This window comes from Opisthorchis viverrini (genome assembly GCF_000715545.1).
Source record: "Opisthorchis viverrini unplaced genomic scaffold opera_v5_117, whole genome shotgun sequence".
NCBI lineage: Eukaryota > Metazoa > Platyhelminthes > Trematoda > Opisthorchiida > Opisthorchiidae > Opisthorchis > Opisthorchis viverrini.
Genome location: NW_008751771.1, coordinates 81684 through 105467, shown reverse-complemented (window position 1 = coordinate 105467; position 23784 = coordinate 81684). Strand labels below are relative to the sequence as shown.

The window sequence follows — 23784 nt, the reverse complement described above, 5'->3', positions numbered from 1 at the left end:
GCTTTCAAATAAGGTCATGGTTGTACGGCAGTGAAACATCGGTGTTGAACACTGATGTCATGCTGTCGATGATGGTGATGGTGATGATGAATAGAATCATTTGAACAAGGTTGTTACGGAGTCTGAAAAAACGGTTGTGAATTGGAACACATTACTGTGTACCACATCAACTAGGTTACGAGCACATTGAGGAAGGTTGTTTAAACCATGAGTACACCCATGAGTGTGCGCCTAAAAGTTGATTCAAACATTTTCAGCCAGTTTACTCACGGGTGACCATCTCCTGAGACAGGATTAAATCATTTCAGTGTTCCGGGTACATGGTGCCTGGACGCGGCGGTCGGTTACCAGAGCTGCTTAAGTAGCGGTTCAGCGATGAACTCCGTAGACATTGCGGAGACCACGTTTTTCCTCACTTTTCACCGTAGTGAGCCAGGCTTGCAGTTGTCTAGGTAAAGGACAATGCTGTCCTTGATTTGGTTTCGGGACGAAGGTCTCGTTGGTGATTTCAGCGTGGTTCTTACTCCATTGCAGACGTTTTTAAAGGTGTCTGTTGTTGTAGGGGATTAATCGGAATTTGAGTCCAAGCATGCTGGTCATCTTGGGTGGAAATAGAAATGCAAACATCGCTCAGTTATGGCACCCTTTTGTTGCAACGCTGTCAAATGTCGAACGATGCACTGAGTGATGAATGGGTGACACGCAGATTGAGCCCTTAGGACAGGCGGCATGAAGTGTATAGGACGCCGGTACCTAAAGTCGCTATTCATGAATATTTATCTCGTTGGAGGGGGTGTTGGGAATTTAATGGATAAACGATGGTAAGCGGAGTCGACATTATTTTTTCAAACCAAGAGTGTTACAGAGCTGTACATAATTCACCTGTAGGAGCGGACCATTACTCGTTCTGCCACAGTTCCGGTTCACTGTTTTGTTTCCACCAAAATAAATCGTCGGAGCTATTCCTTTTCTAGCTGCACCAGGAATTGCGAGGTCGTTGAGGTAGTCAGCTGAAAATTTGGTTTGGTGCATTTAGTTTGCCTGTTCACGTCGACGGCCTGTCAACAGCCAGCACTATGGCAACCAATACTGGATTGATGTCTGCGAGAACCTTTCCAAGGACTCGATGCCTGGGATGCCGCGATTTGAGACATCCAAGAAGGTGGCCGATCTTGACAACGCATCCTCTGGCCCCTGTGTCCATCCCATGCCTCAGCGCAAGTTAATCACACTGCTCATGTTTCTGTGTGTGAACAACTCCGAAAAGCGCTACGATTTATGATCCACTGGTGGTTGAGCAGCCTGTTGCCGAAGGTGGTGTGTGCTATATGTGTAATTAGATTAATGGAGAATATGAACGTCCAGGTTGGAAAACTCGGATCTGGTAAGATCAACCTAAGTGACTGGTATTTTATCGACCTGTATCACAAGGACGTAACGAACGTTCTCCAACTTTATTCTGGCACCATTTATTTGTACTGTGCGTGACGTTTTGTTATCCTTCTTGCCGTTTCGTCTTCCGATGCCATTTTCTGCCATGAAACCGCAGACATACACTAATAGCATCCGAAGGACCTTCCAATTCAGGGGCGACGTAAAGCAATGCTGATCAGTGTGGAGCAGAGACAATACAAAAATCCATTCTACGGTCATTTGAGGCCTCAGTATTAAACCAAAGAATCCTGCCGAGGCGATGGATGTCAATCCATCTCGAACCATTGACAAACAACAGCGTGGCACTATTGCTGCTTAATCGCCATGCCACATTGTGCAATACTGGGAATCTGCGTTGGACGCGTATGTGTCGATACTTCCGCCACATAGGCCGTCGCGTGATGTCATCGACGGGGGGTTGAATGTTGTATACGTTGCAACTAAAAAACAGTATAGAAGAGTGAAGCTTCTGTGCTGGATGGATGTCAAAGTGATCTCAAGTGACGACGGGGTACAGGCAACTGAGTCCGATGGACTACATTTTCGGGAATCAAACTGAACATTCTCACGTGTCTTTTTGAATTAGCGCGCGAATTTATTGACCCGAAGGTCCGTGGTTCGAAACCGACTCTCGACTGCCTCTCGACTTCCCCTGGCTAGGCTTGAGCGACCCGGTAGTATCACAGCCCTCGTGCCCCTTTCGGGTGGCACGGCAGCTAGGCACCGAAAGGGTGCCTTAACATTTTTTTCTCTCGAAGTTTCTTGGATATTCATTGACTCTTACGCAATTGTAAACGAACGCTACATAGCATTTCTGTAGGTTCTGTAATAAACCACATGGGGGTGCACCTTCCATTAGACGTGGCGGAGTTATGAGAAAATCACATACCAACATCTACAAGAGCTTGATGTGGAATACCATTGGCTTTCACATTGGCGGCCGCTTTTTCGAGACATTTGGAGGCCCCAGCACTGATTCAAGATAGCGCACTTAAAACGGATGAAAATGCTCTTTCCTTCCACAATTTCTGTAGGGCGCATCTCTAGCGGGGTATTTATAACGCTGCTCACGAGGATAGCCACGCCATACTAGCAACAGTCATTTGGTATGCTGGAGATTTCGTCCTGTAGGTTATGCTGAAAAGTCGAGAAGCGCTGTACAATTATTTAATCTTTATTTGGAATCACAAGTAGTGCACATCTCATGGAGCACCAGAGTCTCGAACCCGCGACCACCCGGATTGTGCGCTTAACCGTTCGGCCATGAGCAGCTGATAAGCAGTGTGATTAACTCGCATTTATCCTGGGGTGAGATGGCTCAGTGGTTAGTGTGCAAATTTACTGACCGGAAGGTCTGTGTTCCGAACCCGGCTTCTGCAGCTCGACTTTCCCTGTCTAGGCTTGGGCAACCTGGCAGTATCCTAGCCCTCGTGCTTCCTTCTCGTGGCGTGGCAGTGCCACCGAAAGGTGCTATCGCTGAATGTTTTTTTATTTGGTGTATGTAAGTGGATGGTGAGCCCTCCGCACAAAAATGGTGTTCGACAAGGATGTCCACTCTCCCTACTCTTGTTCAACTTCGTCATTGATGAACTAATGAAATGACTGCTAGAGAGCCTTCAAAACGCGGATGGTCAAATCGTTGCTGGTGAGGACATTTTCGATCTGTAGTTCGTAGATGACAACGCCCTCATCTTTGAAGACGAAGGCTTAGTATAAGCTCTGTTGAATAAACTTACCGCCATCATACCATCTTTGGGCTTACTTTTAGCATCTTCAAAGCTCAAAGTAATGCTTCATAACGTACAGTCTCTGAACCTGTGCCTTACATCTCAGGGCGAATCACCAGACGTTGTGGAGAACTTTACATGCCTCCGTAGTCGTATTAACTCTGACGGAGGTGTGTCTGACGAAATCAGTTCATGAGTCTCGAAAGCCTGAGTCACGTTTGCTAATTTGTATCACTTGTTCCCTCAAAAAGGCATATCACTGAGTCTCAAGGGTCGCGTGTACCAGGCCACAGTTAGGGCTGTGTTATATGGTTGCGAAACATGGTCCCTGTGGACAGTCGGCGTTTTCAGGTTTTTGGTCACCGATGCCTCAGGAGCGTTGCTGCTGTCGGATGGCGTCAAACAATTCTTAATGAAATAATTTAAAACCGATGTTTGTGCAGCAGGCACTTCAATCGCAGAAAACACGCAGCACCATCAATTATGGTGGCTCGGTCATGTCCTACGCTTGCCGAGACACCGTCTACCAAAACCAGTGTTGCTCCCCGTGCTTCCTTCAGAATGACGCAAACCACAAAAACAGGGATAGCATAATGTGATAGAGGTGTGTAGGAGATTACGAAGATTTGAGTGTTTGTGTGTTATACCTTCAGAGATAGAGCCCCCGTATAACCTCCTGTGCTTGGCTAGAGAAATTGCGAAAGGCTGCTGATCGATATGAATGACGTTTTTGTTGCCAGTTTCCAGATTGTCTGACTGAACGCTTGGAGGCGTGGGTACCTCAGACTGCTTGTGGTAGGTCAGCACTGGGTCCTTTCCATCCACCCACTCTTTTCTATCATCCGTTAAAATATTTTGATTTCCTTCCATACAATCAGTTGGGAATGCGGCTTCAAATAGCTTGGGTGAGGGGTAGATATCCGGTGAGCACAATGTAACTGGATTCATTCCATCGTTCCTTTTCTACTTGCGCAGTTTTCTTTGAGGGATGAAACTCACCGAAGTCACAGGAAACTTTCTAGTTTCCGGTGCAACTCATTTGCCCCCAAGAATAAATAGCACAACTTAGGTACGTTTTACAAACCGACTGTCAAGAAGACCGGCCGAAGTCGCTTGTTTGGCGGTCACATTTGGACAGCGAAATAGACGTACCAAAGCCAGGAATCAGGATAAAACGGTAAAAAAAATCGTTCAACTGTCACACCTTTCCGGTGTCTAGTTGCCATGCCACCAGAAGAAAACACGTACTGGGATACTGTCAGGTTGCCGAAACCTACACAAGAGAAGTCGAAATGTAGAGGCCGGGTTCGAGGCACGGATCTTTCGGTTAGCAAAATCGCGCTCTAACCACTGAGCCTCCTCGCCTTCGATAAAACGGTATACAGTATCGCAGTGCTGATATAATTAGGGATTACAATTATTCCATCCTAATGACTGATAGATTGATATCAGGTCGCTTCCACATCCACTTCTATGCTTTTTTTTCCACAATAAGCTTTTCAAATAACTTACGGTTGTATGGCAACGTAGCATTAGTGCTAAACACTGACGTTGTGTTGTTGATGAGGAAATTAATTTGTTTTGTATGATTTATTCAATTCTGCATGGTTTTAGTGCTGATTTATTCGACATTGGTTTACTCTTGGCCACGTGCATGCGAAACTACTGGTAATCCGGTACAATCGCTTTGGTTAAAATTACATTTCACCACGTTTCGATGTGATTTGTCGAAAATGTTCGTAGTCAACGGAATTTTCATCAGCCGAGTGCAGAAGGCGTTGGACACCTCTAATAGTACTCTGTCTCCAGGTTAAGATACTTCATCATGAAAGCATTTCGGCACTCTCTTGGGGTGGTTATAATGGAGGCAACGGTGGCTCGGTATGTGCCTCAGCTGAGTTATTTATTTTTGCAGTGCACCGTCCAACCCAGCTCTGATTCCGGGACAGTCATTTGCAGTAATCTGTTTCTTCTGGTACTCCTTGACTTCCGAGGTTCCGGGTGTAAACATGTTTCGGAAAACCTGTTGAAAATGTTGCCCATGCGAACAATCTGTTATCCACACATTACTGTCTGCTTATTCCTGTTATCTTCATCACTTAACCTAGCGTTCGAGTGTCTGGAAATTTTCCAAAACAAGTTATTCTGTCGCTATAGACTCTAAAGGGACTTGGGGATGGTGAATAAGACTGAGGAAGTTGTGCGCGTTATGGACTACTACTGCTTCTCGAAACGTAGTCTGCCGCTTCTCAGTTGATTCCCTTCCTTTTCAGGTTTTGCCCCAAAGTTGAACATCCCTAATTATGAGCAGTACGAAATTCATCGGGCACTCGCTACGCTGTCTCAACAATGGAATGATGCTCATGATGCTTTTCAAAGTGGCGAGGTTTGTTTCGTACCTTTTTAGGAGTTATTATCTTCGTAGAGTCAGTTCCTCTCTGTCTGTCGGCACGTTTTATGTAATCCACACCTGGTCACTGTAGGAACTCTTTCTACGGAAGCGCTGATTCTAGCTTGGAATTCAAACACTGGTGAGGGATTTGGCGTTTTTCATCTCATCAAATTTTTTGGCTTTATGTTACTCGCTAACAAATTCTTTCCGTCTGCATTTTCAAAGCCTCCACCTGGACAACAAAAGAACTTTCCGACTGGCTGACAACTTTTCCCGACCTCATCAAGCATCGGCGCCTTTTTATCGATCACGAAGTCACTGGGGCTTTTCTACCCAGGTGAGGCTTAATATAAACGAAAGCTGTTCACTAGTTTACACTGCCTGGAATTTGGTCTAGTACCTCGCATCCCGCATATCTACCTTGTCCCATAGGCTTGACAGCGGACGTCGATCTGCCACTCAAAAAGACCCTGTCGTAATGTCATGTTTCCACCCTAACCTAAAGCTGTCATCTCATGGTGGTCATGGTTGGACTCTATGCTGCAATGGTTCTGTGGGTTACATTGGCTGGAACTTGGCTCCTGAAGGTCCAACCATGCCAGGAAGGCCCGATGGAAAGCAGGGAGCCTCTATATTTCGAGAACTCATGTGGCGAGGTGGTCTGGAGGTAAATTCGTACTGTCCTCTGTGATAGGAGTGTGAAGGCAGTAAGGCGCTTTCCCCATGCAAGCAGCATTTCCATGGAGACAGCAATGCTGCTTTCCATCGAGGAAGGGCAGGTTATAAAAAGGCTGCCTCAACAACCTCACACTTTGATCGCCTAACGGTTGACCGTAACCGATCCAATACGATCGAAATACCTCAAAAAACAAAGATCCCGGTGCTGTTCAAAAGGCACCTGCTGTGCTCAACAGCATTAGTAGTGAAAAGGTAGTGCCTTACTCCGTGCATCCTAGGGCCAAGCCGCCTCCTGCAGCCAAGTGGGTCAGGCGATTTAGTCACTGGCTCCGTGGAAGGTCCTCCAAGAAAATCCTACTACCCGCTGCTTTGCTGTCCAGACTTTTGAGTTAGAGGCTGAGGGTAGGGTCCCTGGATAAAAACCCTACATCCTCTCGCTGCCTTGTGTCACTTTTGGGGCTGAAGGTGGGGTGCTTCAACCAACCTCCTTGGACAACCGGGAAGTATCATTCGCCATTGCATCTCTTCGGTCACCGGTCCTCCCCCATGATCCCTCCCCACCAGACGAGGAGCTGATAAGAGAAGTAGGAAAGACCGATTCAAACGGACGCATCAATTCGATCGGAGGCACCCAGTCAATAAACCAAACACCAAATAAACCGGCGGAAGCAGGGGCATCAGCCTTTACAAAATAGAACGGTGCAACCAACCAATCTTTCTCGAGATGATCAAGCCGCAACGTGATTCAACTCGAGAACGGGCTGATCAAAGCCGGGGGAGAAACCACTAAAAATAGAAGGCGTTGGGATAGCCAATCAACTCAAAAGAACGCAGACCACAACGCAACCGAGATCACAAACGGACGAACAGACACGAATAACATTGGCTTCCAGGCGGCCAATCACATCAGTGTCATGCTATAAACGCACGCAGGCGAAGAGGAAGTACCCACCCGACTGCACACTGATGATATAACCTCGTATGGTGACGAAACTTTTGCCAACCTCGACGAACAGATCAACAGCGTCCCCACCCGCACACTGATGATATAACCTCGTATGGTGACGAAACTTTTGCCAACCTCGACGAACAGATCAACAGCCACGTGATCAACAACCAATAAACTCACCCGAGATACCAATATTTCAACACATTACCAACCCTGTGATTACTCATCCATTGTATCATTTACCGCTTCCATCTCTCCGAACCATCGTTGCAGATGTTTAAAAAATGCAAACCATTTTAAATAACCTAAGTAATTCTGTCGTATGGTTTGGCATATGCTTCACACCTGCAAAGTGTAAAGTGCTGCTACAAGACTGGGTTGGATCAAACCAAACCTCATGTTTGTAGACGTGCCAATCGACGGGGTAGCTAACTTTGTTCATTTGGGAGGTTGTATTAGTTGACTGGGTGGAGAAGTTGAGGTACACCAGGTAGTACTAGGAAGAAGAAACTGTCCCGCAATAGGTGAATTACTCACGTTTCGTAGGTTACGCTGGTTAGGACATTTACTCCGCACACCAGAAGACCGTCTGGCTCGCAGAGCTCTTTTCTCTCAGCCCTGTTCTGAGTGGAAGCGACCGAGAGGTGGACATTGTATGTCCTGGCTTAATCACGTACTCTGTAGCGGTCATGAGTCGAAGTTATCGCGTTCACTCTGTAGCTACCCAGTTCCCGAACTAAACAAACATGCCATCACGTGCAAGACCTGGGTGTTTATCTCACACTCTTCAATTTCCCGATATTGGAAACTGTTGCAGCTGGAATCAGTATGCCGATTGTACATGGTTTGTAGCTAACAAAGAAATTGTATATTTCCACTATTCCGTAGACAGTATTACGCACACACAGGGTGCCCCGAACTAACATGCCATCACGTGCAAGACCTGGGTGTTTATCTCACACTCTTCAACTTCCCGATATTGGAAACTGTTGCAGCTGGAATCAGTATGCCGATTGTACATGGTTTGTAGCTAACAAAGAAATTGTATATTTCCACTATTCCGTAGACAGTATTACGCACACACAGGGTGCGAGATGGCTCAGTGGTTAGAGCAGAGCTATTTTCTCCCAGCCCTGTTCTGAGTGGAAGCGACCGAGAGGTGGACATTGTATGTCCTGGCAACGAACTATGAAAACACCAACCAATAAACTGAGTCGGGTCGATACCCACCACTTTCCTGGACTCAACTTATCAGTATCCAATGACACTGGCAAACGGCTTAATCACCTACTCTGTAGCGGTCATGAATCGAAGTTATCGCGTTCACTCTGTAGCTACCCAGTTCCCGAACTAAACAAACATTCCATCACGTGCAAGACCTGGGTGTATATCTCACACTCTTCAACTTCCCGATATTGGAGACTGTTGCAGCTGGAATCAGTATGCCGATTGTACATGGTTTGTAGCTAACAAAGAAATTGTATATTTCCACTATTCCGTAGACAGTATTACGCACACACAGGGTGCGAGATGGCTCAGTGGTTAGAGCTAGAAGATTCGCGGTTCGAACCCGACCTCTGCCTCTCGACTCCCTCTGTCTTGGGCACCCCCGCAGTATCCCAGCCCTCGTGCTTTGTTCTAGTGGCATGACCGTTGGGCGCCGAAAGGGTACTATAGCTGAACAATGTCTTAAATAGTTTTGCACACACAAAACTGGTGTACTTGTGAAATTTACCTGACCCATCAGTGAGGTGTTGCTGTTGAAGCCAACCTATGCATAACTTCTGATCTCGAGGTCTCGCTTCTTTCTGCGAGAACATACTTTTCTGGTACGTATATCCGTGGTTCCCTAGGGTATTATTTTCTGCGCAGTGGTGGTAAGCGTCTTCTCTATTTGTCTCAGTCTGCTTGATTTTAAACACGTCTTTGGAACTTGGTCGACTGACTTTAACTTTGCTTTTTACGAATTGTTGGCACCCGAGCTTTCTGGCTTCATTTTTTCTCATTTTTCTTGTTCAAAGTTTCCTTCTTCCTGAACATACACATGTCATCAAGAATCACTTGACACCCGAAGACTTTCTTGCGATCGAAAGCCGAATCATGGCACTGATATTTTATGGCCCGCCAACCGGTACGTCTTTAAAACCGTCCAGTTTTGATCATGCCGTTTTGTGAAAAATCTTCGGGTGCCATTTTCGCCGTTTTATGAACATTTTCACTCAGACCTGGTCCGTTTTACTTGGTCACAGCCCTACCCCTGAACATTTACCAATTCATGGCTTGGGATCCCTTGGGTGTTCAAGGGATGATATGCCGATCGAGACGTGTAGTCCAGAAATAGTGTATTGCCTGTGTTTTGGAGAATATGAACTTTGGACTTTCATTATGTTGCACAATCCCATCTGATTGGTCAACCACGGGACAAGTTACGTAAAAACAGCTAGGAAGCAGACGATTTCACTGAAGGGGGGAGTGCGGAGTAGTTTCTTTTATAAACCGCAAACCTTCCAGCAATGCGGCTTGTTGAAACGGTTCTATGCTTATGCTTATTCCTCCCCTGAGTATTTTGTCCTATTCAGAAAGTGTTATCAAATTAGTTGAACAAAGCGACTACCTACGACAAAACCAGTCGTTTTGGGCTTTGCCTGCGTTTGTGTTAGAATCGGATGGAATAGCTTCAAGTAAGACTTTCTGACGAGGTGTTTTGAATGTTGATAAAACCAACGTAGGAAACCAACTACCTCAGCGGTTAGAGCGCGAATTTACTGACCGGAAGGTCCGCGGTTCGAACCCGACCACTGCCTCTACATCCCCTATCTAGGCTTAGGAGATCTGGGAGTATCCCAGCCCTCGTGCTTTCTTCGGCTGGCATGGCAGTTAAGCACCGAAAGAATGCTACAGCTCAACGATTTTTTCCATTATTACCTAGTTTTATTAGGAAGAAGATATTCGTCTGCTTCGGACTTTAGTTCATCTACGGTACGAGGAAGGACCCTGCTATCAATTCGGACTCATGATACCCGTACCCTGAGTAATGAGCACTGTATTATCACAAAAGTGATCTAAGCATGTACGTCAACTAGGAGCAATTTGTGGTCTGTCCACCGGTATGTATTTCCTTGCAATATAAAATAAGCACCTAATAGCGAAAAGTCAAACTCGTTCAGTTTTCCCCTGCCGATTTGCCAGCAAGAAATTTTCTCATGTTTGTTAGGTTACGGTAATTTGCTATTTTTATTGATCCTGACTGAGGATTTGATTTCGTTTGTCGCTTGTTTGATTGGCTCCAAAAATGCCCCCAGAAAATGCGTCAGAATTTGCCTTCTCAATGCTCCTTCTGAGCTTCGGAATAACTTCCCAACATCAACCTAGACTAATTACAAGGTTGTTGAAAACCCTGACACGTCACTACTGGTTCCTCCCCTTTTTAGGCTCATTAAGTGAGCCTAGTTTTTGAGTTTCGACCTCGCTTCTCGCTTGAACACCAAGTTGCACTTAATTGGAGGTGCGTACTCATTTGCAACTAAACTCGCTTTTAACGGAATACTCAACTGAATGTCAAGTGAATCTCTCGTTCGTGATATACTTTAAATGAATATGCCGCAGTTGGTGTAAAATGTATCGAATCAATAGTCGGTGTATCAATCGAGGCTTGCCCGCCTCTTGTTTTGCTTTTGTAAACTACCAATGTTTATCCACAAACTCGACCAATGCAGTGTCTTCAACCGATGCCATGGGTCCTGAAACATCGTATTTGTATCGCAGATTGCTCAACTGCTTCATAGTACCTTGTGTACTGACAACCACATCCGGTCGCTGCCCAGTGTCACGTATAACCCTGAGCACTCATTCAACCGAAAGTCACGATACTAGTGGATTTTTGCAGGACGATATTGACGGGTTCAAATCGGTGATGTGGGGGAGACAACAAGGATCACAAGGAGACACAAGCTTCTGACCAGCGTTGTCACTAGTACCGTCCGATTACGTGACCAAATAACGCTCATGACTAACCACACTCATGTTATCACAGCGCCAGCATCCATACTGGCCTTTGTCGACATTCACGTTCTTTTCCATCTTAGCAGAAAATTCACATTCATCTGATTTCGGGATTAGTTGCAATCTTCAATTTGTCCTTTCAAGAAATTAATTTTCGTTTCTTTTGGACCAGCCTGGTTTTGCTCAATGTTTTTTATTGGTTAGGAACAGAGAACTCTCCTGTAGAGGAGCATTTCTGTTACAACTTATTGGAGAAAATAGCCTTACTCATTGTTCGTTTCTGCTCCACGATTTCAGGCGTCTCATTGTTTCATGTTATCTTGTTGCCTGCCGCGACCATCTCTGCCATACTGTTCACATTATGCCTGATGCTGCTATTTTATCGATCATCTCGACGGGCTCACTGCAAGCGACTCGAATTGATGAAGCAATACGGGGACCGATGGTCTGATTTGCAGTTAAAGTGAGTTTACTTCACTACTTTTCTGACAGTCTAACTCTTACTAGCTCTTTTTGGTATGCACTTTTTCGGCAGGATGAGTGGCCTTGAATCTGCCGGAGCTTGGTGCCGTCGGTCATCTTCTGGACACTAGTCATGTTAAAAGTTCGTAATTCCCGTCATTCAAGTTAGGGGGTTTGTTTGCTATTCGTATCAGGGTTGCGCATCTAATAAGGGGAAACCCATTGGTTGCTTGTTATTCAATGATGGATGATGCAAGAAGTTTTGGTAAAATGCTATTGGTTGCCTTTTTTGATGCACTGTGTTTTTATTTGGTTGTCGACCTTGAACGAGCCAATTCATTTTCAATTAGTGGTTGTTGTCTTAAAAATAAAAATAAAAATTGTGACACTTTCGGTCCCTAGCTGTCATGTCACCCGAAGGAGGCATGAGGACTGGGATACTTCCAGGTTACCCAAGCCTAGAAGGAGGAAGTAGAGAGGCAAAGGTCGGGTCTAACCGTGGACCTTCCGGTCAGTAAATTTGCGCTTTAGCTATTGAGCCATCCCGCACTAGTTGTCTACAGCTAGGTATGCAGAATTACGATCTAATGTTTACTTCAGTGGGAGTTTCAGTGAATTCCCAGCCAAATAAAATTCTTTGGTCCCGTCTTTTCGGTACTCTAGAAGAGACATCTACAGCACGAATAGTTTGCTTCAGACACCCAATGTCCAATACGTGTTTCTGAACTGTCAGTGATATAGGACAAATAAGGGCGCTCCTGGAAACGCTTTAGAGTCGAGACGTAGGATTGTTTTGGCGAAAAACTCTCATTTCCATATCTCTCCTGCCCGTAAAGGCTTCGCCTTGTGTCAAAGCTAAACGGTTTGACCGATTGTTTGTGGGGATATACTCCGCATTAACAGAATGAGTGAGCACCAGTAATCTTGTTCTTTAAATTCGGGTTCGAACGGCAGTATTTCCATCTTTTTTCAGTTCTTGTTAACTGAACTCACCGTACGATTTACTTTAATTTCAACCCAACTCCTTTATGGGGAACAGCGCAGTTCGAAACACAGTTCGAGGGCACGACTGATACGATGGCATCTAAAATCTATTCGTTACCTCCTGATTCTGTGTCCACTTTTGAGTTCTGTTTTACGACGCGCTGCGTTTTAAATTCTGCTCGAATGACGACACAGGTGTAGTTTTATGCACCAGCAAACACACAACTGAGAAAACCCATCGGTATTTCAGAGGATAGTCTTGTTCAGCTCTATTCTACATGATCCGCTTGATTCAGTGCTTTGTTTCGTGTGAACCGATCAGCTCCGTTTACGAAACAAGTTGTGGACAGTTACTTGCGTTTGGATATTCTAGCTCTTTCTCGGGAAAATGGGTTTTGGAAATACATTAGTGGGTGATATTCAAAGTCAGATCGGCACTTGAGAGATTGGCTTAGTAAAACAAGAAGGAACGGGTCATTTTTTGATTTTGCTTAATTTCCGGCAGACGGTCGGGGACCCCAATACCGTAAAAGATACCTTTTATTGAAAAATACCCACCCTCTTATCCAGCACGAAGGGTTCAGAAATAATCCTAGGTTTCCATGCACTAATAGGGTGCCTCAGTTTACGCAAGACATGTTTTGGTGGCGATTTTAGCCTAGGGTCAAAGTGGTGAATGTCACAACTTTGCGCTGACCACTAATTGTTCCTCAGGTGTACCGCGCACCTGCGTCGGGTATCCATACTGCTAAACAGCCGTAGGGCCTAATCCATCATATAGGCATCAGCTACCGATCACTCTAGGGCACACCTGTTGATTTGAGTTATGTTCCATCCACCATTAATGTTCACTGAATTTCTCGTGTAAAACTAAGCACCAAGCTTCTTTTTTAGCAGCTGAAAGGCTTTCTGAACCACGAATCTAGCCAGCACATCAAAACCCGCAATACGATGCTTTAAAAGTGACTTCTTCAGAAGACGATAGCAACTGAAGAGAGATAACAACCGCTGTGTGCGGTGCTAGGAACGTGGTAGCTAGTATTCCCGCTGAAAGGAAGAAGGCCATCACTGCAGAGTTATTCATTAGAAAATGCCAACTGAACAGTTACAGACTATTGGACAGGGAAGCGAAACTCTCATATGCATCTTGCTCACAAAACTGAATACCCATCTTCTCTTTGAACGCGTCTTTCTGAACTTTCCTGGATATTCATTGACTGTTGCTCAAATCCAAGCAAGTGCTACAAAGCGACTCCGCAAATTCTGCAGTAGATCTCACTTTCCAAGAGACGCAAAACGGAGTTCAAGGAAAACATGCTACTCGCATGCCTCCCAATCAGTAGTATCACCGTTACACCAGGTGTCCTATACACGAGCAATCGAGGCGCGGACACCGCGTTCGAACCACAGACGTTCCTGTCTGTAAGCAGGTGCCTTAGAAACTAACCTGTCTCGAGCCCTTTGCCTCATTTATGACCTCAGAAACAAATTTCAATGAAGCCGAAGGGCCGCGTGCACAAAACAACCCTAAGGACAATGTCACCCTACGGATTTCAAATACTAGATAGGTTCAAATGTTTGTTCATCACTGCCTTCGTGATATAGCGGTGTTAAATGGCTGCAGCGTATGTAAGCGAGTACTTGGTGAGAATCATTGTGTTAAAGTAGCTGGGGCATGTACTTCACATGACCAACTACTGAAGAGAACATGTTTTCAAAATCCGTGCTTTTGTTGCGGAAGGATCCGTGTGGAGCAGGCCATGATTTGGCAAAGAGAGACTGAGTTCTCTGGGATTTTTGTGCCTTCCTGGATGGGTTCCGTGTGATTTCCTTTGAACATGATTAGAAAGCTTACAGGACAGGGGACTTGACCGCCCTACATGGTAGCATGCGATTACTTCCTAATCGGACTGTCTCGCCAAAGTTTTTCTGACTCTGTCTGTTGGGCTTACGTAGATGGAAGACAGAAACAAAGCTCATGAGCCAAAGCCCAGTAAGCAAGGTTGTACATTATCAATACTTACATATGAATCAATCAAACTAACAGACACCGTATACTACATGACCAGATGCTACCGATGTCTTACTTCCATATGTGGGTTTATCTCTTTGCTGTTCCAAAGTGTGGGTAACTCAAACTAACGACACCGTATACTACATGACCAGATGCTACCGATGTCTTACTTCCATATGTGGGTTTATCTCTTTGCTGTTCCAAAGTGTGGGTAACACGATCTTGGTCATTTTCCCTAGGGCCATAAGGCTGATTGTAATAAGTCCCCGTCCCTCCCGTTTACCAGGCATTTTCATGGTTGTATAACAATTAGGCACTAGTGTTCATGGCTGGTATACTGCCGTCGATGAAGATAATGGTAGTGGTGTGGTTAACCTCAACATGTCAACGCCTGGTACATTTTGAATTTTGTTCTCTGACTGGGCTGGTCGGGTCTTGTTGATTCGTACACAATCGGATCAAATTGCTTAGCTTGGTTTAATTGATAATCAGATTGTCATCCTTCACGTAAGATCGATTCGATCAAGCGCTGATATCGCTCATTCATCCATCGCTCACTGTCCATTCATCCTAACCTTCGATGATCTCATTGGTTGAGGAGGAAGGTCCTTGGTTCGAACCCAGCCTCGGTATATCGGCTGCTTTTAATTAGGCTTGTGCAACGGATGTAGCCGTCGTGCCTCCTTCGGGTGGCATAACCGCTGCGCATTGAAAAGCAATATACGGATAATAAATATCCGTATTACTATATTATTATTACTATTATTATTATTATTAATAAACCCACTATAATTCCACTTCTTTGTATCCAACCTTTCCTATTTCTTCTCTCTACGACTCGTCGACTTCTCCTCAAATTCGTCTAACTTCCGTAACCAAATTTGTGAGTTTTCATCGTCTTGCGGTTCTCACAGTTGGTCCTCGTAAAATATTCCCCATTCTTTTGCGAGCCATTTTTACTTAATAAGAAACAGTTTCAACGCCTGTTCGATACCAGATATTTTTGCTCCTATCGAATGGTTACTTCCATCCACCTCCCGTCCGTCAGGATCTCATCCTTGGAGGAAGAAATGCCCATTATCAGCTTGCGGCCATCCTCGTCGAAAGTGAGTTGATGATTCTTCCCAATATTCCGATTCGTTGCTTACTCATGTTGAATTGGAACGCGATTGGACAGTCAGGTCTATGTACGCCCCTGGTACTTCGCCTTATTCGCGTCTAGAGTTAGACAGCTTGCCAGTTTTTGAACTCTTTGGTTTCTCAAGGCTCGCCTTGTAGGCTTGCACCTAAATGATGTCACATTTGTAGGATTTTTCCAGAGATTCGGTGCACCGGGAAACGTTTCAGGCTTGAAGACTGTAGCAAACGGCCGTTGGATACCAATTCAGAATTTTCCGAGTACTTTGCTCTCGTTTATGAGATGTTTGTTCATTTGGATGGAGTGCTTCGTTTATGAAAAAAAATCGTTCAGCTGCAGAACCTTTTCGGTCCCTAACTGCCATGCCACCCGAAGGTTGTACGAGGGCTGGGATACTGCCAGGTTGCCCAAGCCTAGACAGGGGAATCGAGATGCAGAAATCGGGATCGAACCACGGACCTTCCGGTCAGTAATTTCGCGCTCTAGTCACTTGGGACATCTCGCCCATACTAGACCAGTAGATCGAACCACGACCTTCCGGTCAGTAATTTCGCGCTCTAGTCACTTGGGACATCTCGCCCATACTAGACCAGTAGCTCTCCACACTAGAGCAGTTATCATCAATGAAGAGACACTTAATCTGCAGGGCAGAAAATGTACACGCAAGAGAGTATACTCTATGCAACATGCAGTCCTTCAGATAGGTAAAATGCAATGCCACCCACTTCACGATTCCACTTTCAATACAGAAATAATAATAAAAACAATTGTTCGGCTCTAGTATCTTTTCAGTGCATAGCTGCCATGCCACCCGAAGGAAGGACGAGGGTTGAGCCAGTGCTGAGCCCGGACAGAATGTGCAAGCCTAGACAGTCAATGTGCTGGGGTTGGGTTCGAACCACGAACCTTCCGGTCAGCAAATTCATGCCTTAACCACTGAGCTGTCTCGAGTTTACCACTACTCCCGGTAGAAGCACGCTTCCGTGGACGCAACGTTTTCACTTGCATAGACTTCTGAGTTTCCAGCCGTGTAGGGTAAAACAGAGACACGCCTTACGTTTGACTAAACTACACAGACTGGACAATCTCTGCTCTATCTCCCGTGTCAGCCAAGATCTATCCGTACTCAGCTTTTGCTAAATGGTGATCGCTACTGATCGCGCAGTTGCATTGCGGAGAGCGACTTAGTGATTACCCTGTAATTAATTTCACTGGATTAGAGCTACTTATCACAACAGACTCAAAACAAAGTGGATACCTGTTTATGGGGGAAATCGTCTCCTTTATGGGACCATTTTCAGATTCAACTTTCTCCAAAAGTGATCTAATGGTAAATGACGGTACGGTGTAAGAATACTAGATTATGGGGACGAACATCTTGGTGGGCTTTCATCTAACGACTTGGGGATCATACGCTAGATCAACCGTAAATTTCATCTGGTTCAGTCGTTTGAGTTCGAATCCATAATACCCTGCTGCTGGGTTTCGTACAATTGCTTTGATTGACCTATATCAGTCACTGATTGTGATTTCTGACAACCCAAGTGTGCACTTCCATTGTTTATTAAGGTCACTCTCCCATTGCTGGCCTAATGGCTTTTCGTAGATAAACTTTTAATGTTAGGTCAGTCAGGTCGCTGAAGTGACGGTATAATCGTGTGTTGTATTTTTGTGGTTTGATTGAAGATACCGTGAGTACTGTGACAGTTCATCAATGAGAGTTCAACTTAACCGGTTTCCATCCAGCAACCTCATTCGGTTGGTGTTGCACTTTCTCGCTCTTTAGGTGAATCATTGACTGCCTGCAGCTTTGTGTACTTTTTACCCTACAGTCACTGCATCCGGGCTGTGTGAATTTCAACTGTCTTTGATGATGATTATAATGATGATGATGACGATGAAACTTCAATCGAATCTTCAATGGTAGTTACTTTCGAACTGCGCTGAAGGTTGTACAGCCGCATGCTTTCAGTATAAGGCTTCCCCGAACTTTTTATAGTGTCTGAGATGTCCCCGACAGGATTTTTGACGATTAAAGTTAAAAAAAACCCATCCCATATGAAGTTAAGGTGTCGTGGAATGTCTAAACCCTGGTATGAAACCGAAAACATTGCATATTCAGAACTCCTGTTCTCAGCGAAATAGCAGTCAGCTTCTATAACCTGAAAACGCTACAGCATTCAGACGTTCTCTGGGTTAGTTCCATTTCTGCCCTGCCCATATCAGACACCGTCCCAACTATCCATCAAAATTCAGAAGCAACCATCTGCATGAGCAGACTGGCTGTCGTCGAACCAACAAACCCATACTTCAACACGTAGCCAGTTTTTTCTAGCTTGGCATCCTTGTTGAACATTCACCTGGAAGTGCTGTGACAGTCGATCTAAATGTGTTCCAGTGTACTCCATTTAATCCACTGTGTGGCTCAGAACGCAATGTCAACCTCACTATGCTTCGGAGTACACCAGAGCAATCATTGGCACACCTGCTATATCAGCGAGTCATTAATTAGACGGTTTCCCGAATTCCAACCCTAATTTCGTCTCTTATGCCCGTTTTTTTCTCGATGCAGAAACGTAACGCCTTAAATGATTCATCGAACAATCGGCGTTCCAGTTCAGTTTCGGAGGCTAGTCGAAGTGCAGCCAAAGTTATGCAACAACTTCTTAATATGACAATTTCAACAGAACAAGCGTATCTTCTGGATGCTTTGGAACGTACAAAAGATCAACTAGATTCTGTCAAACGGCAGGTGAGGATCTGCAGTATACGTACGGTGGATGTATTATGTCTGTTTCGTAATGTCTTAGGTCGGAACCCTTTTATCGTGACTGGTCGATGGACAGTCACTTTATTTTGGAATCTTTCGGGTAGACTTGATGCCTCAACCAAAGATCAGCGCTAGTTCAGAGACCGCATAGGTTCCCCGTGAACACACATCACCGGATTCCAGCGGTTCTCACTGTTAATTTCAGTCTGAATCCTGCTGTTCGCGGTCTCTTCAGAGTATCCGGCATAGAAGGCAAATTTCTTGACACCAGCCTGAAGAGTTTTCGTCAGGAACTTTGCGATTTCACCTGAGTTAAACTTCCTCTGATGAGCATTCAGGGAGACTGGATTATGTTCAGTATTCTGTCCGACAAGCATAAATAAACTATGGTGTTCCACATGAATATACGACCGATTGCACACGAAAGTTGCTGAAGGAGTGTGGCAGTTTATCTTTGAATTGGGCCCTGATGGCGGCAATGGTATTTAAATTCACGCACAGACCAGCGGCCGTGTATGTCGTGTCACTGCACTAATTTAGCACCCTGGGGACTGGCTTTGCAGTCGAATCACTTTTTGAATTGTAGTTCTACAGAGTCACGCTTTTCATTGTCGAAATGTTGTTCAGCTCCCTGTTTTGTGTATTGCTTGATTTTGTCGATGAACTGTTCAGGATACCAGTTTTGCAAAAAAGGTGCCATAAAAAGCTTGTTTGTCTTGTATACACGTCGGAGTACATCCTTTGTTCAGTAGAGCATCGTTCTTACATTTTTATTTTGTCGTACTACTAAGCAGTTACCAAAATGAATGTACAGACTGGTCCGAGATTTCGTTCTACTAAACTTGTCACCGTAGCGTTTCATGGGCGCGTACTGGCGATGTCTGCTCGACGGAACGTTTGCGTCCCACCTGCTTAGGTCGCCGAACAGGTCAACAATCACCTAATTGGCTACGAAGAACTATCAATGTTTTGACACTGAAACCTTGGCTGATTTGTGACAACTGATGTACAGCCTGTGTAAGAAATAACGTATACGGAACCATACCCTCTTATAGTGAGCCAGAACAAATCTTGTCTGTATGATACTCATTCGTGTTGCTTTACCGGTTTCATTTTTCCAGGTCAGCGATCGCCGATTTCGAACCTTGTTCGTCGCGAACCGGCCGGAACTCTCATTGGAAGTTGACCGTTGCGAGTAAGAAGCACCGCTTCTACCGTCCATATTGTTTCTACATATAACGTCACCTCGTGACAGGACGTCGACATCTGCTTCCATAGGCGGTTTGTTTTGATGTGAAAAAAATCAACCCATCACAACTACAAGCTCATGCATCCTGAACAGTGCTTCCTAGTTGGTAACTGCTTGCAACTCATCGTAGACTTTAGGCACTCTTAGAGGTTTCCCTCGACAAATCTAACTTCGCTAATTGATGCTTATGAGTGAGTGATCTTGTGCCGTTTTGTTTTTAACGGCAAAGCACTTATGCGATTATGGCTGCCCAACAGAGAAAGGTTAAATTTGGAGGAAGAGTCATACAATGTCGTGCACGAAAGAAGAAGAGGGAACCCAAGAAGTGAAGCTGATTGATTAGGTGGAAAACCGCCACTGGGATCGTGATTTAGCCCTGTCAGCGATAGCTACGAACCCTGACCCCTCGTTCTAGCAGACAAGACTAAAACCTTTATTTGGGCTTTCGGTACTTTTTTGTTGCACCAACCTGCCCGCTTGTCGGTTTTTTTCACCCGACTATGTCATCGGTCTTTGGGCATGCGTAACACGGGGCCGAGCCGGTACACTGCGTGTATCGACCGACTTGCTGAGCACCATGCGAAGCAGTTCAGCACTGAAGTTCCAGTGCTCTCCCAACATGTGCAAAATAATAAATAAAAAAAATCGTTCGGCTGTAACACCCTTTCGGTGCCTAGCTGCCATGCCACCCGGAGGAAGCGCGAGGGCTGGGATACTGTCAGGTTGCCCAAGCCTAGACAGGGGACATCGAGTGCCAAATGTTGGGTTCAAACCGCGGACCTTCCGGTCGGTAAATTGGCGCTCTAACCACTTGGACCATCCCGCCCCCGTGGAGACATCGATGGTCGAGAGAAGACTGTCCTTTTCTGCGCAGTGACCGGATTTCACGTCCACACAACCCTGGTCGCGAGTGCGCTGTTGTCACGCTGGTGCCATAAGCAGTCGAGTTAAAAGCCAGTTTTTTAATGCAGCACTTTTTATTGGATGACTGTTTAAGCCTACTACCTAGTCTCAATGGTTGGCTGGGCGTATTCTACGTCGGTCTGGTCCGGATATTGACGGATTTTCGTCGCAAAGCGAACATAGTCATGTAACAACTGTGGTATAACAAATATAAGGAGATTTCGAGGCTTTCTCATAGTCTTAGTGCTTGTATTTTATCAACCCAAATATGGAATACCAAACGTCTCATGCAGAACGTTTTTTTAGATTTTGTCGCCAACAGGTCGGATGAAAGCATGAAATCTGTTAGTAAGAATACACTCGCGCATTTTATAAACAGGAAAAGTAATGCACCTGAGAGAGGTGAGATGAGGTTAGCACGTGAAATCACCTGGCAGTCTCAACGAAGAATCCTAAGATATTTGTGGAACTGGCTAGGAACAACCGCAAGTGGACAATATGAAGCTACGTGAAACGGATGTGGCAACAAAACGGCGATACTATAGGGTAATTGCACACCAAGGTACTCTGTGCCTTCGACAATCGAAATTATGCGTTGGCAGTCACTGTAGAGCTGTGACAAGATCAACAGACGAGTGATAGCAGATGAGCAAAAAGAAACTGTTGCTTTTAAGTGATTTGGGGGAGTAAGATGAAAGTCGGGTCCATCGGAGGAAGCCGGAGTTCGTCATCTAATCGGCTAAAGTTTGAAAAGTCTGAGGAAACGAGTCGGCATATCTAGAAAATCTAGAAATGCTAATAGCTGAAAATCGTCAGTGTAGTTTGCGAAAACAAATAGAAATAAGAAGCTCTCTTTAGGTACAGCATCGTCATAGAGGAGAGGAAAAGGTGTGTGAGTGGAACGAAAACTTATAACATATCTAGCCAAGACCGAAAAGGAATAATCTGTAGCCTCAAACTCATTCGGCACTAATGGTCTTTCTTCTATAATAAATGCATTGAATGATGGAAAACCTGTATATACCGGCAAAAGACTGAAATGCACGAGAGAATCCACGATGTTTTGTGATGCCTACGTCACGGGTGATTTCATGGTTTCTGGTGCTTATCCGGCGCACGAATTGTTGTTCGAGCGAATGGATAAATTCGTGGTCCGTAATTCACCCGACAAAACAAAACACTTCAACGAGACCCCAAAAGGAAGGTAATAGACAGTGAGATGTCCTATTCGTGAATGAGTTAACTGGTGATGCTAATTCAAAGGGTTCGGTGCAGTTAAAACACTTGCATCAGCGTTTCGGTTAGGGGGCTTAAAAGGGCTAGATTGGGCAACCCTGTCAGACAACATTCCTGAGATTAAAGCCGGGCAAGAGCGCTTCGTGAGCTTTGCGTTCCCACCGGTATTGAGGTATGGTAAATAGGGAATGAGTTCGAGACTTTCTGAAACTTTTGTCAGGTAACACCGCGAAGTGGAATGATCGATCGAATCATGCAATGTTTTCAACCTGAAATCAGGATTAGCAGTTGAAAGCCCTCATTCCTCTGACACTTTTTCTCTTCCCCTATAAGGAACACGACTGGCGAGGAAGGATCCGTAGTAAATGCTTCGAGTTTAATTCGAATTTTCCTTCAAAGGGAACTTAGCAGTTGCGCTGGCTTGGCCACGTGCTGCATATGCCAGTCGACCGACTTCCTCGAAGAGCTCTTTTCGCACAACTGCGTGGAGGGTGGAAGAGAGCCAGAGGCGATCAAACAATGACTTGGCAGCGAAGTGCGAAAGCCATTACCAGCAAACTCAGCTGCGCTAGTCACTGTCGTCTTCCTGGATGGGGACCCCGAGACGGGCCATATCATTGTCAGATATGGCGCAGTCGCGCCCTCAATGGCGCTCATGCATTCAAGCTACCGCCTTCAATGCATAGCTCTCTTCCCGAAACCCCCACTTAACAGTCCACCTACAGTGCTGTATTCACGCACTAATTTATCAGCTCCCGCCTGCGCAGCTATCTACCCCACCTCTCTGAATAATCGGTGAGTGAAACTGTGGTAGCTATAACCACTGTACGACGAGTACGTGATTATTACACCTGACAGTGATGATGATGATGAAAACAGACAGTGCATGGATATCCGTCTGCAGCTTTTTGAGGAGGTAGATCGAAAATTGTCGCCGTGGTAAGCAGGAATTCCCCATCTTCGCTTGGTCCTTTATTTGGAACTACATGAGACCAGGTTAGACTATCCGTCGTGACACTTTCCTTCAGTTGACATTTCGTGCAGAAAATGAGTTCATAGTTGTTCATCTGGTTTCCAGCTCACTGGTTAAGCAGGCTTCAACCAAAGCCCACTTGGAGTTTGTGCAGGTGTCCTGAAATGAGCGATACTTGCGCACGTGATCCCTATCGGTTGCTGATCATTGACGGTTGTTTACTGTTCGGAGGACACAAGCAAACGCTATGAATTCGTTTCTGTTGAAAGTTGATATCCTCAATGCACAGATGTTGGCCTGCGTGAGTCGAGCACTATTGTCTGTTCGTGTGGCTCCAGTTCGTTTCTCATGTCTGTAGGCCAGGTTTTTCAAATAAATAGCGAAATTCGCATACTTCATTGGGCAGTCAAGTGTGTATAGAACGAACGATCGACTCAGTCCTTCTGAAGCTTGTGTTGGTTTCAGATAATGTTACACTTCTCAGATTTACAGCTGCGCGTGTAAGCTGCTGGTTCGGGCTTGTATGAAAACTGTATGTTTGAGACCGATCGTTCACCCGCACTGTGTTTCCTGGTATTTGTTTACCTTAGTTACAGAACCGGTGCAGCACCGCCATGGTGTGTAGCAGGTGCACCTTATTACTTCTGAAAAATGGCTTCTGGTAGACCGATACCTTGCGTGGTACGGTACTGGAATTTGTGGAGCGTTTTACGTATCTTGGAAGTTGTATTAGTTCTGATAGTAGTGTGACAGATGAGGTGAATGAACGAATCTGCAAGGCTCGGGCCGCATTCGCTAACTTGAGACACCTATGGCGTCAGAATGGTTTATCCCTGAATCTGAAGGGACGTGTGTATCAAGCTACAGTACGGG

At 45.3% G+C, this 23784-nt stretch overlaps 2 protein-coding genes across 2 annotated transcripts in view; one reads left to right on the top strand and one right to left on the bottom strand.

The window, feature by feature from the left end:
* Positions 1-9000, bottom strand: part of T265_05833 (hypothetical protein) — a gene marked incomplete at both ends in the record, with an annotated part of 15640 nt that extends 6640 nt beyond the window's left edge. Inside the window, 2 exons of the mRNA XM_009170954.1 lie at positions 6716-6803; positions 8916-9000. Coding sequence (XP_009169218.1) covers positions 6716-6803; positions 8916-9000 — 173 coding nt within the window. The remainder of the gene's footprint in view (positions 1-6715; positions 6804-8915) is intronic.
* The window catches only part of T265_05834 (hypothetical protein), a gene marked incomplete at both ends in the record, with an annotated part of 37500 nt that overhangs the window by 4795 nt on the left and 8921 nt on the right, over positions 1-23784 (top strand). The window contains 8 exons of the mRNA XM_009170955.1: positions 5435-5547; positions 5587-5692; positions 5779-5890; positions 9202-9311; positions 11480-11645; positions 15691-15748; positions 18353-18532; positions 19672-19745. Coding sequence (XP_009169219.1) covers positions 5435-5547; positions 5587-5692; positions 5779-5890; positions 9202-9311; positions 11480-11645; positions 15691-15748; positions 18353-18532; positions 19672-19745 — 919 coding nt within the window. The remainder of the gene's footprint in view (positions 1-5434; positions 5548-5586; positions 5693-5778; positions 5891-9201; positions 9312-11479; positions 11646-15690; positions 15749-18352; positions 18533-19671; positions 19746-23784) is intronic.